The sequence below is a fragment of the Podarcis cretensis genome (genome assembly GCF_951804945.1).
Source record: "Podarcis cretensis genome assembly, chromosome: 2".
Lineage (NCBI taxonomy): Eukaryota > Metazoa > Chordata > Lepidosauria > Squamata > Lacertidae > Podarcis > Podarcis cretensis.
The window spans coordinates 14,164,012-14,179,245 of NC_137171.1; the positions used below are offsets into that span (position 1 = coordinate 14,164,012).

The 15,234-nt window shown below is 45.9% G+C and overlaps 1 protein-coding gene across 2 annotated transcripts in view; it reads left to right on the plus strand.

Moving 5' to 3' along the window:
• The first annotated feature begins 4,392 nt into the window (after positions 1–4,392).
• RBMS2 (RNA binding motif single stranded interacting protein 2) overlaps positions 4,393–15,234 on the plus strand; it is an 83,054-nt gene continuing 72,212 nt past the window's right edge. Inside the window, exons 1-2 of one of the 2 annotated variants that reach the window (XM_079966402.1) lie at positions 4,393–4,519; positions 7,007–7,113. In XM_079966402.1, coding sequence (XP_079822528.1) covers positions 4,468–4,519; positions 7,007–7,113 — 159 coding nt within the window. In that variant the 5' untranslated portion in view covers positions 4,393–4,467. The other variant, XM_079966404.1, reaches the window with a different exon arrangement.

The window sequence follows — 15,234 nt, forward strand, 5'->3', positions numbered from 1 at the left end:
ATGACAGTCTAACATGAGATAGTTAATTCTTAATCCCCTTGCTTAGCTCTGTAAAGCTAAGCGGGGCATGGTGGACTGCCATTGCGAGCCCCATGCAGACTAATCTCTAAAATCAGTGTTTCCCAAACTTGGGTCTCCAGCTGTTGTTGGGCTACAACACCCATCATCCCTAGCTAGCAAGACCAGTGGTCAAGGATGATGGGAATTGTAGTCCAAAAGCAGCCGGAGACCCAAGTTTGGGAATCACTGCTCTAAAGGAAGTGCTGGATGTGCTTCAAATTGGTTGCTTAATATGGAACTGGTGCTCTGTGTGCATAAAAGTTTTTCACAACATCCACACAATGCCGTCGGCATCCAAATTTAATCCTGTTACATCCTCCCATTTAAACCAGGTTCACCCATTTCTGTGGAAAATCTGATAATTTTTTTTTTTTTAAGTTAAGTTTCTAACGTCCTGCTTGTAATATCTGAACAACCTGTTTGTGATAGGAAGCCCCCCATCTGGAAGTACCCTAGTAAATAAACAAACTCAGAATTCCTCTAGAATAAGTTGTGCTCATAAAAACCAAGGAAAGCTTTCAAGGGGTCGCTCAGAGTCACGCACAAGCAAGGGTGCATGGACTTTGCGACATAATGAAAGAAGGATAAATCTTTTTTAGAGTGTCTTGCTCACGTAATGGAAATGGGAGTAGATTGAGCTGACCTCCTTCTTAACCAAACCTTTTGCCTGCATTCCAGCCGTACAAACGTAAGAGAGTTACAGATGCACACTCCCCGTGCATCTCCATTGAGCCAATCAAAAGGCATTGCCAGCCAGGTTAAGACACTGAAGGAAGGTGCTGATAGCCAGGGCTGGTTAGGGCCTGGTCTGGAAAGGAACACACAGTCCCAAGATTTGGATAGCGAAGCCTAAGGAGTAGGCCATTGTCATTCCTATTTCGCAGATGGGAGACCGAGGCAGAGCTCTTCCGGTTCCAGATTCCACTGGGCCACACTTCTGTTGATATGCGCCTCTCCATCAGGATGGTACCAAAACTAGAAATCCCCTCTTCTGTGCAGCTCCTTGAGAAGCATGTGATGCCAGCTGTCTCCAGTAATACAGCATGACACAAAGGAGAGTTGTGCTGCAGGGGATAAGTTATGGGGTGATATTCTACCCCCTCTCTGCTTTTTCTCATCATGAAGAATGGGGAACGCATTTTCCACGTGGCCCACACCATCTCTCCTTTAGGGTGGTGCTAAGCTGAGGAATGCTCTGTTGTTGCTTTGTAGATAGCAGTGGTTCTCATTGATATTATATTACCTTCCTGCCCGGCTTATATGGGCTTTCCAGAGGCAACTGATTGGCCATTATGAGAAGCAGAATGCGGGAGTAGATGGACTTTTGGTTTGAACCGCCAGGCAGCTCCTACTTTTTTCAGAAGTTAGACACATTAAGGCCCTTTGGGGAGAAGGGAGCTTCACCCTGCTTATTCTTTCATTGAGATTCCCACTACCACCACCACCACTCCCTGCAGTTTTGTATCCTGAACTGCAGAGCCTTCAAGTGTCCCTATTTTCCAGGGACGGTCCTGGTTTCTGATTTGATCCCGGAATGTTCCACTTTTCCTTAGGTAAAGGGACCCCTGACCATTAGGTCCAGTTGTGACCGACTCTGGGGTTGCGGCGCTCATCTCGCTTTATTGGCCGAGGGAGCTGGTGTACAGCTTCCGGGTCATGTGGCCAGCATGACTAAGCCGCTTCTGGCGAACCAGAGCAGCGCACGGAAACACCGTTTACCTTCCCGCTGGAGCGGTACCTATTTATCTACTTGCACTTTGACGTGCTTTTGAACTGCTAGGTTGGCAGGAGCAGGGACTGAGCAACGGGAGCTCACCCTGTTGCGGGGATTCAAACTGCCGACCTTCTGATCGGCAAGTCCTAGGCTCTGTGGTTTAACCCACAGCACCACCTGTGTCCCCCACTTTCCCTTAGGATGTCCCTATTTTCATAAGAGAAATGCTGGAGGGTATGGAGTTATGCGACTCCTGAGCCAAGGAGATAAGCAACTATACAACCTTTAGACGACATCTGAAGGCAGCTCTATATAGGGAAGTTTTTAATTTTTAATGTTTTATTGTGTTTTTGTATATGCTGGAAGCTGCTCAGAGTGGCTGGGGCAACCCAGTCAGATGGGTGGGGTATAAAAAATAATAAAGTAAAGTAAACAAATTAAAGAATAAAAATAATAATTCATTCAGACGTCCCTATTTTCATCAGAGGAATGTTGGAGGGTATGGAATTGCCTGTCCTATTGGCATCATTACATGACATTCTATGTATTACTGAGATGCTCCTGTTATGTACTGAAGTTCTCACGGTGGGCCAGCAGGGGGATATTGTAGATAGTTTTCACTCAGGTCTAAATATGCAAATAAGGGATTGAAAGTGACGTTCTGTGATTGGATAGTTACAGAAAGTGGTTACTGTTGCATTGTAGTGGAGCTCTATATAAGCAGGCTGGCTGAACCCTTCAGTTCAGTTCTGTTCTGGCCTATGAATAAACAAGAGCTGTTTGAAGAAGCGCTGTGTCGTCTGATATATTCACCCACAACTTAACAGCTCCTAGATCCATCACTTTGCCTTTTGACAACTGTTTCTGATTCTCCAACTATGACTGTTTCTGCATCGGGACACAAACCTAGGAAGAGGCCATATGCTATTCAGACCATTTGTCCATCCACCACAGTATCATCTATACTGATTAGCAGGAGCTTGCTAGGGTTTCAGACTAGGGACATGCCAAACCTTACCTGGAGATGCTGAGGAATGAACCTAGGACCTTCTGCATCTAAGCCAGGTGCTCTAGCACTGAGCTATGACCCTTCCTCAAAGCCTGGCTGCAGGAGCATGCCAGTCAGCAATCACACAGTTCAAAGTTCGAGTTAACTCTTTATTAGCAAAAACACGATCTGCAGAGAGCTGGCTGAGTGTCAGGCCTAAGGAGCACAGCAGCTCATTCCCGGTGGTCTCACTCCTTGAAAATTCATTGCAGAGATGGAGAGTCCCCATCTCCTCACAGCCATCTACGTTCCCTCTTTTTTTCCAGGGCTTTCCCCAAGCAATCTGAGACTGCGCCTGCATGCAGCCAACCTCTGCTCCGCCCTTTTAACATCTCTTCTGGTTCTGAGAGACAAGCGGCGCAGGGGAGCTTGTCGCAGTGAGGGGTGGGGAGATAATTGTGACTCTTCAGCAGCTTGACTCATCTCTGCCTCTTGGCCTCCTTCCTCTCCTGCTTCAGCTTCTACCTTTGATTCTGGACTTCTCTCTGCCACAGACTCTCCCTGCTCCCTAAGCCCTGTTATCTCTTCTTCAGCTTCCAACACCTCCTCTTCCTGGTCTTCTCCCTTTGACCACTCATAATTGTCCCACCACCACTTCCTGGGCTTTGAGCCTTCTTCCAGTGGTTGTTCTCCAGTTGGTTCCTCCTGCCATTTCTCTGCGTCCAACCAGCCCATGACACTGCAGTACTGAATAATAATAATAATAATTAATAATAATTATCAATTATACCCCACCCATCTGGCTGGGTTTCCCCAGTCACTCTGGGCAGCTTCCAGCAAGACATTAAAAATACATTAAAACACCAGTCATTAAAAACTTCCCTAAATAGGGCTGCCTTCAAATATCTTCTAAAGGTCAGATAGTTGTTTATTTCCTTGACATCTGATGGGAGGACGTCCCACAGGGTGGGCACCACAGCTGAGAAGGCCCTCTACCTGGTTTCCTGTAACTTTGCTTCTCGCAGTGAGGGAACCGCCAGAAGACCCTCAGAGCTGGACCTCAGTGTCCGGGCAGATCGATGTGGATGGAGACACTCCTTCAGGTATAGAATCCTCACATCTTGATTACTGGTAATATGCTCTATATGGGGTTTTTTTTTTGGATGGTCCAGAAACTGCAGCTAGTGCAGAATGCTGCCGCTAGATCACGCTATGCAAAGATCACAGGACAAGGCCTTCTTTGTAGTAGCACCCCAGCTGAGGAAGTCTCTGCCCTTGGATGTCTACCAAGTTATTAAAATTTTTGTCTTAAAACATACCTGTTCTCTCAAGCCTTTGGAGAGATTTATGGTTTAACTGGTGCCTGGTGCCTTTGTTTGCCTGATATACTGCTAGTAATTATTTTTATATTGAATTTTAGTTTATTAGCATTTTGTGGTTTGATTTTATTTGTATTGTATATTTAAATATTATACTGGAAACTACCTTGTGGTTTACTCTGTACCGAAAGGCGGCTTATATATTGATAATAATAATAATAATAAATTAATCAAAGCACCTTTTTGTTACAGTTGAAGGTTCAAGGTCTGGATCCAGCAAAGGATTCCTGCTTTTGCCACATGCATAACAAGGAATTCAAAGATGGCAAGGGCCCATTCATCTCAATTTGTCAAGAAAACAAGGGGAAGGTGGAGGAATGAAGTGAATGAAAGATGATCCTTCTCTTGCCCTACTTTTCACACAGTTCTACCTGAATGGTGAGTTGGTGGACTCCTCCACATGATTGCAAGAGCTTTGAAGATGGGTCACCTGGCTAAAGGCAGTGGGACTTGGGGACAGCGTATGCCATAAGGAAAAGAGGTGTGAATGAATGGATGGATAAGGTTTCTATATATAATCCCATTAGCATGTCCTAGACTGCATGTTTCAGGACTCCTGATTGTATACGGATGCTCTTCATAGGTGGGAAGAGGATACTGATGTTTGTGTCTGTAAGGTATGGCAGTGGGAACTCCTTATGTGCCGATAAGGAGACAAACTCTGCGGAAAGAAAACTCACTTTCTAAGTTCAAAAAATACTTGAAATACTGAAAATAAATATTTTGGCCATAGGATATTTGCGTTATAGTGGGATTGGGATTTAACCATGGATGCTATCAGACTGTCACTGTTTTCAGGTTGTGCAGTTACAACGAACCCGTTTCCTCAGGAGATCTGACACACTCTCTCTCTCTCTCTACAATTTTATTTATAATTTTTCAACAGATAAACAATTCAACAACATTTCATCTATGACTTTCCCTCTCTTCCTCCCTCCCTCCCTCTATGGTTCCCTCAAAATTTCAGTTTATGCTGCATATTATAGTTATTCTATGCCTTCGCCTTATCTTACAATAAAAACAAAAAGTTCACCCCCACTGCTGTTCTTCCTCAAATCCTATTTGCTTTCTAACATTTTTACACTTGAGTTTTAACGTATTCTGCAAACATTTCCCAATCTTCTTTAAAATCAGTCTCTTTCTGATCTCTAATTTTACACGCCAAACTTGCCAATTCTACATATTTTATTAATTTCAGCTGCCATTTTTCTTTGGTAGGTACCACCTCATCACGCCATTTTTGTGCATATAATATTCGTGCTGTCATAGTTGCGTAAAAAAAATAGATTTATCTGTTTTTGGGGGGTATCTGCTCCAGTTGTCTCTAGTAAAAAAAGGCTTCCGGTCTTTTGGGGAAAGTTACATTAAATACATTTTTCGACTCATTATAAATCATCTCCCCAAAGTCCTCAGCTACTTTGCACGTCCACCACATGTGGTAAAACGAACCTTCTGCTTCTTTACATCTGACTTTTTGTCAGATGTGAACCAATAGCAAAAGGGTCTGGGAAGTGTGAGATAACGCAGTGTTGTCTAACTTCCCAACAAACAAATCAGGATGAATGCTCAATAAAGAGACTGTCTGGAAGCGTCCTTTGTGCTGGGACACGCTAGAGCATCATGAGAAGTAGATCAAATACCTAAAGATTCCTGTGAGCCTGGAGGAGGCTGCCTGCTGTGTCTCTGCATGATTTCCTGCTCTGGGCTTTGGCTCCTTCCAGTCTGCCTTGTGAGCAAGGGTGGCTCCTTCTCCGTTCTCTCTGCATCTGGTGAAGTTGAAGCAATTAATCATTCCCTATGCAGAGGCAGCAAAATTACCTGCCCTCAGAGGAGTCTTTTCATTGCTTCTCTGCATGATTGACTGCTCTTGGTTTGCCTTCGAAACAGGAGTTGTGCCCAGATCAGTGACCCAGGCAGAATCACACGGAATAGGCTCCTCTGCGACTGGGTAACTCTAGACCTTGTGCGATATAAAAAGGGTACCTCTAGTTTTAAGTCAGGAAAAAAGGAAAGCTTGCTTCTGCTTGCGGATGCTAGCAAGCCAAGTGCTCCAGAGAATCTAAAAACCAGATGAGGACTTAGCGATTAAACAACTGTGAGATTCTATTTGTTCTCTGCTATAAAAATGTGCAGGAATCAGTTTGTATCCAGGGAAACACCAAACCACAAGGGGGCTCTCAGCTAACTGCCCAGGCATTCAGTTTTGCAAAAAAAAGAAAGAAAGAAAAAAGGACAGAAAATGCCTCCTGACATTTTAACACTGACTGCCCTGGGTGGTTTGGAATCGCAACAGACCCCCCCTTCAGGCGTCAGAAGAACGTGGTGTTGGGGTTTTTTGGGCATGCACGCCAACCCTGCAGTGTATCGCAGGCAGTTCTCATGGTGGGTTTTTTTGCATCATGTGTGGCAAACCTGCCCACATGAAAAGGAGATGATGCCATGCCAGGGCCGCTGGATGCCCTGTGAACTTCACGGCACAGCATAGCTGTCAACTTCTCCATTTTCTTGCAAGGAATCCTATTCGGAATACTGTAAGGGAATTTCCCTTGAAAAAAGGGAAAAGTTGACAGCTATGCGGCTCAGTCCCTCCTGAGTGTTCTTCTCTCGAGGGCGGAGATTTGTGTGTTGTCGGTCGTGTGGCTTTATACAGTGGCGTAGCGTGGGTTGTCAGCACCCGGGGCAAGGCAAGTAATTTGCGCCCCCTAACCCATGGATTTGCGCCCCCTAACCCGTGGATTTGCGCCCCCTAACCCTAACCCCCAGATGTTGCGCCCGGTGCGGCCGGCCCCCCCTGCACCCCCCACGCTACGCCACTGGCTTTATAGCCTGCTTTGATTTCTGCCATTTCTTTATTTTGTTTTCCAGTAGCATGGGGAAGGGAGCCTTGCCCATTTTCTCCAGCGGCAGGCGTTAGGACCTTGCGGAAAGCAGACACTCTGGCCCTGGATTCCAAGCTGGCTTGCCTTGGTGACGTAAGCCAGAAGCCCTGTCTCTCTCTCTCTCTCTTCTCTGTGTGAGTGTGTGTGTGAGTGTGTGTGTGTGTCTCTCTCTCTCTCTCTCTCTCTTCCCCCTCTTCCCCCTCCCTTCCCAAGCTCTCTAACATTAAAGCGAAAATGCTCCTTTCTGTGCCTCCTCGTGCAGGGATCGCCACTTTTGGCTACAGCAAGAGCAACAAGAAGGTAAGGAAGAAGCCAGTCCTGGCTCCCCACCACCTCACCTCCCCTTTCTGCTTCCTATTTCCAAGATCTTGGAAACGTCCTTGGCATAGAGAAGGGAGGAGAAGTTAAAAAAAAAGGGGGGGCGTTGAGGAAAACCAGTGTGGCTTTCCCCACCACCCAGCTGTGGTGGTGTTGGTGTCTGAAGGGGAGACAGATCTTGCCAATTATTTGGGGAGGTTAGGCAGCTAGGAGGTTGGCTTCCCAACAGGGAAGCCCACCTCCTGGGTTGGCTGATCTTGGCCTCTGTTCCGGGGTGACCCCCATCCGCCCCTTGCACCGCCAGACCCCGCTTGCCAAGGCCGGAGTCTTCCCAAGGGCGACTTTGAGTCCGGAGCGATGGGGACGAAAAAATAGAATAAAAAAAAAATAAGCTGGGTAGACCAGAACAACAGGCAGCGAAATCACAGCACTTCGTGAATCTCCCTGGGACATTAATATTCTGTGGGTTCCTCCCTGCACCCCTGATTATGGGGTGTTTGGTTTCTCGTCTGGGTTTTTTTTTTGGCTACGGGGAATGGAGGACCTGCATCCAGGAGGGGCTGGGTACTGGAAACAGGCAGTTCAAATTCTAGGCATGGGGTGTTCACACCAGGATCAGACTGAGGCCTTGTTTTTTAACCCTCTCCTGGCTCTTTCCAGGGGGATGGAGACTTCTGAAGCCACCCCCAGCGGGGTATTCTCGAGGGTGGGGTTCCAGGATGTGGTTTCTATGGCATCCACGTGTTCTGAGGAAGAGTGTGCCATAAAGGAGGCTTCCCCCCCTTCCTCTTCCACCGCCCTTTCTGCTCCCCACATCTGGGGTGAGGCGAGAATACTCTGCATGCCAGGGAAGATGGGACATGTAGCTTGCAGGAGGATGCGAGGGAGCTGTAAGAAATGGGGGCTTGAACCCAGCACCAGCCCCTCCTCGTCAGGACTGTCATTCGGAACCTGAATAGCCTTGTCAGGTTTGGAAAATGCATCTTGACTAGCCTGGGTATTTATTTGAGCGTGTGGATTATTTCCCCCTCTGGCAAGAAATGTGGTCTAGCAGTACTCTAGGGTTTCAGGGAACCCCAAGTTATATTTCTAGCCAGGGCAGGGAAGAAGGATAGAAGGGGGAGACCCCGGGAAGTTGGAAATAGGGGCCCAGACTTCTGGCATTTTAAATATCCATCTTATCTCTATTGTTGATTCACTGTGTGACCTTGTATGCATATGGTGTTGGGTGAAAGGGGTGGTGGTGGCAGGGGAGAATAAGCTTGTTACCTGTTCTGTGCCTCAGTTTCCTCTCTGTCTGTCCCCGGGACTGTGGAAGATCTACAGCAAATGTGCAAATTGCAGGCACTATAGTAATGCGTTTGGACAGAAACCTGGGGTAGAGGGAAGGCCCAATTTGGGGCATTAATTGTGTTTATCCATATTAGGGATGAGTATGGCACTCAAAGGAACTGTGGCTGTCTTAGCCATCTCGTTGCACCTCCCTGCCAACCTCTTTCTGAAACTGGGTGACATTTTCCTGTTCTGACCATTGACTGATGTGGAATTTGTATAAATAGGCAGATATGGGGCGGAAAGACCTCTGCATTGATGGAGGGGCTGTCTGTGCCAATAAGGAGCAGGGCAGCATTTTGTGATGGGTGAGCTGTGGACACATATTAGTGGCTTGTCCTGTTAAAACGACAACAACAAGGACAAATAGCCAACAGCGCTGGCACGGTTATTATGATTGGTGATTCAAGGTAAGACTGAAACCATATCACCAGTCGTGTGCGCACACACACTCATGTGCACATATTCCACCTATGCCTATGCATAACTTGACATGTGTGTGTTTTATTTCTTTTGACACCTTATATACTGCTTTATTACAGTCCTCTAAGCAGTGCATTGTATGGGTGGGTTGTCTGTGCGTGTTTCAAAATGTTCTTGTTATGAGTGCGTCTTGGAGTACTTTCAAGTGACTTTCCCGGGGCTAGCATGTTGTTTCATGGATTTGGTGCTGCTGGTGCCACTCCGGTGCTCAGGAACTTGCCCTCGTGTCTGTGTGCACATTTATTTGTGTGCGTGCATAGGTGAGTAGGTGCAACTGTGGCCGCATGTATACAGTCTCATCCTTGATTTGGTTGACAGCTAACATGGGTGCTTAAGGCTGAATTTGGATAATCGTGATTGGGGGTCAGGTTGTTTGCAGTGTGTAGTATTTGCGTAGCCATGTGTGAGAGTGAGACTTTTCTAAGTTTGACAGATGATCAGTGATCTCAAAACTATATGTGTATGTAGGACTACAATACATGCAGATCACCTGAGTTGGAATACTTCATCCTTGGCTTCAGCTAGCAGCACCCTTGACCTAAATGCAGGAAATGGAAATGAAACCCATTGATTTTAATGAATCTTAATTCCAGGCACTGTGTTTAAGAGTGGGGTGTCAGTTGGAGGGTGTTGGTGATGACCTTTAAAGCCCTAATGGCTTCAGCCCAGTATATCTGAAGGAGCGTCTCCACCCCCATCGTTCAGCCCAGACACTGAGGTCCAGCTCCGAGGGCCTTCTGGTGGTTCCCCCATTGCAAGAAGTGAGGCTACAGGGAACCAGGCAGAGGGCCTTCTCGATAGTCGTGCCCACCCTATGGAACGCCCTCCCATCAGATGTCAGGGAAATAAACAACTCTCTGACTTTTAGAAGACATCTGAAGGCAGCCCTGTTTAGGGAAGTTTTTAATGTTTGATGTCTTACTGTGTTTTAATTGGTTGGAAGCTGCCCAGAGTGACTGGGGCAATACCATGATCAAAATAACGAGACAATAACAATAACAACAATGAGAAGGCACTTAAGCTACTGGTCCACATGTTTATTTCTTTATTTATAGAAGTATTTCTATACCATCCTCTCTCACCAATATTGTGGCAGTGCACAGCGTTATAAAACTGTTAAAAAGCCATTAAAAGCAGTACAGAACCATCATTGAAATGACTGGCTGCTCCAGAAAATGTTAAACAATTGCATAGACCTGTTGGTGTAAAAACGTCTTGCAAGAGTCAAAAGCGAGAGTGCCTGCTCAATCTCTGCTGCAAGAGTATTTCATGGTATGAGACTGGCGACACTAAATGGTCGACTTCTGGTTAAGGTGAGTTGGGCCTCTGTAACACGGAAAACAACTAGCAGTGCTCCTTGGGGTGATTTCAGTGATAAGGATACAAGGGCTCAGGCAGTCCTTAAGCACTCCTGGACGCAAGTTGTTCAGGGATTTGTATATCAGCACATGAGCCTTGAACCTGGGCCAGTAACGTAGGGGCAGCCAGTGTAGATGTTTGAGCAGAGGGGTCAAATAATTGTAGAGTTGGAAGGGACCCTGAGGATCATCTAGTCCAGGGGTCAGCAAACTTTTTCAGCAGGGGGCCGGTCCACATTCCCTCAGACCTTGTTGGGGGGCCGGACTATATTTTGAAGAGAAAAAAAAGAACAAATTCCTATGCCCCACAAATAACCCAGAGATGCATTTTAAATAAAAGGACACATTCTACTCATGTAAAAACACCAGGCAGGCCCCACAAATAACTCAGAGGTGCATTTTAAATAAAAGGACACATTCTACTCATGTAAAAATACACTGATTCCTGGACCGTCCGCGGGCCAGATTTAGAAGACAGTTGGGCTGGATCCGGCCCCCGGTCCATAGTTTGCCTACCCATGATCTAGTCCAACCCCCTGCAAGGCAAGAATATGCAGCTGTCCCATTCGAGGATCAAACCTGCAACCTTGAGGTGTTATCAGCACCACACTCTAACCAACTGGCTGTCACATGCTGTCGGCCATCTTCCCCCATCAGCAATCTAGCCGCTGCGTTCTGTACAGCGTTAGAAACTCGGATATATAAGCTAGGTGCCGAATGGCTCCTTAAACCAGGGTTACAGTCTCGAAACGAAATGCCTAGTTGCCCTTTGGGGGCCAGACGACTCGAACGTCGTATTTTTCAATACGACTTTTTGGTTCCTGAAATTCATTCTGATTGCGCAGATAAAATATAACAGGTAGGATTCTACAGGATGCGTTGCTAGTGTGTGAAAACAGTCAGGATCCAAGTGTGCCCAGGCATGCACCTCCAGATGGTGGAGACGGCAGGCTCCATCCTTGCGCCCGGGCATCTTAACTTGTTTGCAAGTGGCCGATAGCCAGGTGCAAAGTGCACCTGGCGAATTTCAACTCTGGTCCTGTACTAGCTACGGTTTCCAGACCAGTCGCACAATAGAATGCATTGCAGTAATCTAGTCTTGCTGTTACCCATGCAGGGACTACAGTGGCTAAGTTATCCAGATCCAGACATTGCTGTAGCTGGTGGATCAGACAAAGCTGGTAAAAGCTGTTGCATTGCTCATCGGAATGCAGCTAACCAGAATTATGCCTGCATGTGTGAAGGAGTGTCTGTTTGTGGGATGGGATAAATGTGCACATTATAAACATATTTCCTGGGTCTTTTGACACACAGGCATGTGTCTCTGGTTGTGGAAGTTGCATTTCCCAACTTCTAACTCTGTATGGACTGTTTTGCTGATCCCAGCATTGACCTGTGTTCTCTTAAGACTGTATAAAATTAATATCTTACTGAAATGGATTGGATAGGCAAGGGAAGACTGTCTTGTGGAAGCAAAGAGAATTCTGTGCATTACAATTTGCTGATACTCTGCAGTTTTTCTGTTTTTGTTTTTTTGCTAGTAAGTGGAAATACTCTCAGTTGGAAACGTAGCTATTTATACCTCCTTGCAATTCTTGGTCACTTTGGGCTTTAAAAAGACTTTTTAAAACTATATTAAGTTATGGGGTCATAGTTGAAGTTTTAAAAACGAAATAAAATTGGGAGATCTTAATTGGATCCAAATGAGCCTTTTAAAAAAAATATTATCTGAATTTTCCCCTGTCCTCTCTCCAAGGAGTTCTGGGCAGTGTGTAGGTTTTTTCTTCCCTGTTGCATCTGCCACTATTTATTTATTTCTTAAATTTGTAGCTTGCCTTTCCTGCAAGGAGCTTAAGGAGGCATGTATGGGTCTTCCTCTCTCGCATTTCAGCCTTACAGCAACCTCACGACAACCGTAGGATTGTAGAGTTGTAAGGGGCACGGAAGGACATCTAAGCCAAACCTCCGAATTTGCAGGAGACGCAACTGAGTATCTCTACCAAGAGGCCATCCAGGCTCTGCTTAAATTTATCTCTACCTAAGGAGAGCCCAAAAGGGACGCGGGTGGCGCTGTGGGTTAAACCACAGAGCCTAGGGCTTGCCGATCAGAAGGTCGGCGGTTTGAATCCCCACAATGGGGTGAGCTCCCGTTGCTCGGTCTCTGCTCCTGCCAACCTAGCAGTTCAAAAGCACGTCAAAGTGCAAGTAGATAAATAGGTACCGCTCCTGCAGCAAGGTAAACGGCTTTTCCGTGCGCTGCTTTGGTTCACCAGAAGCGGCTTAGTCATGCTGGCCACATGACCCGGCCATTTACCTTCCCGCTGGAGCGGTACCTATTTATCTACTTGCACTTTGTATGTCGGCTCCCTCGGCCAATAAAGCAAGATGAGCGCCGCAACCCCTGAGTCGGTCATGACTGGACCTAATGGTCAGGGGTCCCCTTTACCTTTACCTTTAAGGAGAGCCCATCTCCTTCCAAAGCGAACTATCCAAACAACTATCTTAGAAAGAGCTCCTAATGTTTACCCCACAATCTGTTCTCTTGCAACGACCATCCGCTGGTTCTAGTCCTGCCGTCTGCTGCAATGGCAAACAGGTCTGCTCTATTTTCTGGGTAGCATCTTTTCAGATACAGTGGTGCCCCGCAAGACGAATGCCTTGCAAGACGGAAAACTCGCTAGACGAAAGAGTTTTCCGTTTTGGAGGTGCTTCGCAAAACGAATTTCCTATGGGCTTGCTTCGCAAGACAAAAATTCGCAAAACGAATTTCCTATGGGCTTGCTTCGCAAGACAAAAATGTCTTGCGTGTTCCTGCGGGTTTTTTTTCCTTTCCCCCCCTTTTTCTAAGCCGCTTATCCGCTAAGCCGCTAAGCCGCTAAAAGCCGCTAAACCGCTAATAGCGCTAATCCGCTAAGCTGTCAATGGGCTTGCTTCGCAAGATGAAAAAACCGCTAGACGAAGAGAATCGCGGAACGGATTATTTTTGTCTTTCGAGGCACCACTGTACTTGAAGATGTCTATCATGTCAGTCTTCTGTTCCCCAGGCTGAGCACACCCAGCTCTTTCCGTTGTTTCTCCCAGGTCTCGTTTTCCAAAACTGTTCACCATCCTGACCTCCCTCCTCTTGGTGAACATTCTGCTTAAAAAAGAATTGGGCAGAGTAGTTCTGAAGTGGTCCAGCCAGTGCATTTCATTTCATTTTTTCATTTCACTATTAATTTTCATATCGCCCTTCTATATTACTATACGCAGGGCGGTTTATAAGCCGAAGAAGCAACAAAGACCGCGCACACCTTATAGCAATCTGATCCAATACCAAAATGTCAAAATAAAAACTTTAAACAGCTTATATCAAATAATGTAATGTTCACTAATCCATTATAATATAACAGAACACGATAAAATTAAATACCAACAAATAATAATTAAACAGAAATTCACTCTTAACAATTACAATAATTTCTAAACTATAGTCAATAAAAATGGCAGCAAGTCACAGTGTATAAAATAACACAATACAAATTGAGAAGCAAAGACACACAACTTATAAAATTATTTTTATACTCTTCCTCTCTTTCCAGTTGCTTCTGCGGTTCCTAAAGTCATGGTCTGGGAAAGGCTCCTAGGGCTGCAAGGTGGGGTAAAGCAGGTGGAAAAAGCCATTATGCAGAATAGATTGGAACTGTTAGTCCAATGATCTGGACGTGGGGCTCCTGTAAATGAAGCCTGAGATTGATTAACTTTTTGAGTAGCCGCATCGCAGTACCTGCTCATGTCCTGCTTGTGATCCACTAAGACATCTTATTCCTGTCCTATGCTTCAATCTTTTTTCTTTTACATTTATCTCTGGTGAAAACCCCATCTTTTGGGTTTTGGCCAGTGTTCCAGCCTCTCAAGATGATTTTGAATATTGATTCTAGGCCCATCCAGACTTCTGTTTTGTTGTGGATGTATAAAGCAACATATGTTTGATTCATTAATAGCACATTTGAAGTGGATTTAAACTGGACTGTCCCCACATCTCCCCAGTTTATAAGTTGCTGTGCTTCCTTAATGATCCTGCCTTAATGCATCCACACTTTCGCTCTGTCTATGTTCCTGCCATTCTCAGTCCACTCCTTTCCCCCTTGGACACAAGTTAATGAAACCATGCCACCATATTTCCAAATTTTTATTTTTTGGCTGCAGTTGCTGTGCCAACCATGCTCGGTTGCAGGAAAAAGCAAGCAAGCAAACAAACAAACAAACAGAAATGCCAGCAGATGACATCAACAGGAAGTATGTAGGAACGGCTTAAGCTTCTCTCGCCTGTCGCCTTTTTTCAAGTGTACGTTAGTTGCGCTATGACGCCATACTGCCAGGTTCTTACGTTCAGGCTGTGATAAACCATCATTTCTTTCCATCCCCTAGTCAGCATTTGACGCATTGCCTGCCTGAAACAGGTTTGAATTTAAAATCGTGAGAGCGATTTTAGAATTCCCAATCAGGAAATGTAACGAGAATGCCTGGTACGCCACAATGCTCGCCTGGCAGCCTGCAAAGGCAGCTTCCATCTCCCAAGCCTGAAAGTTCAGGTGAGCAGAGTGGGTTAGGTGTGAGAGCCGAGTTTCCGTTTACTTGCCAGGGAAAAATACAAATAGCACTGGTCCAAGGAATCTCCAAGGGGCGCGGGTGGCGCTGTGGGTTAAACCACAGAGCCTAGGGCTTGCTGATCAGAAGGTCG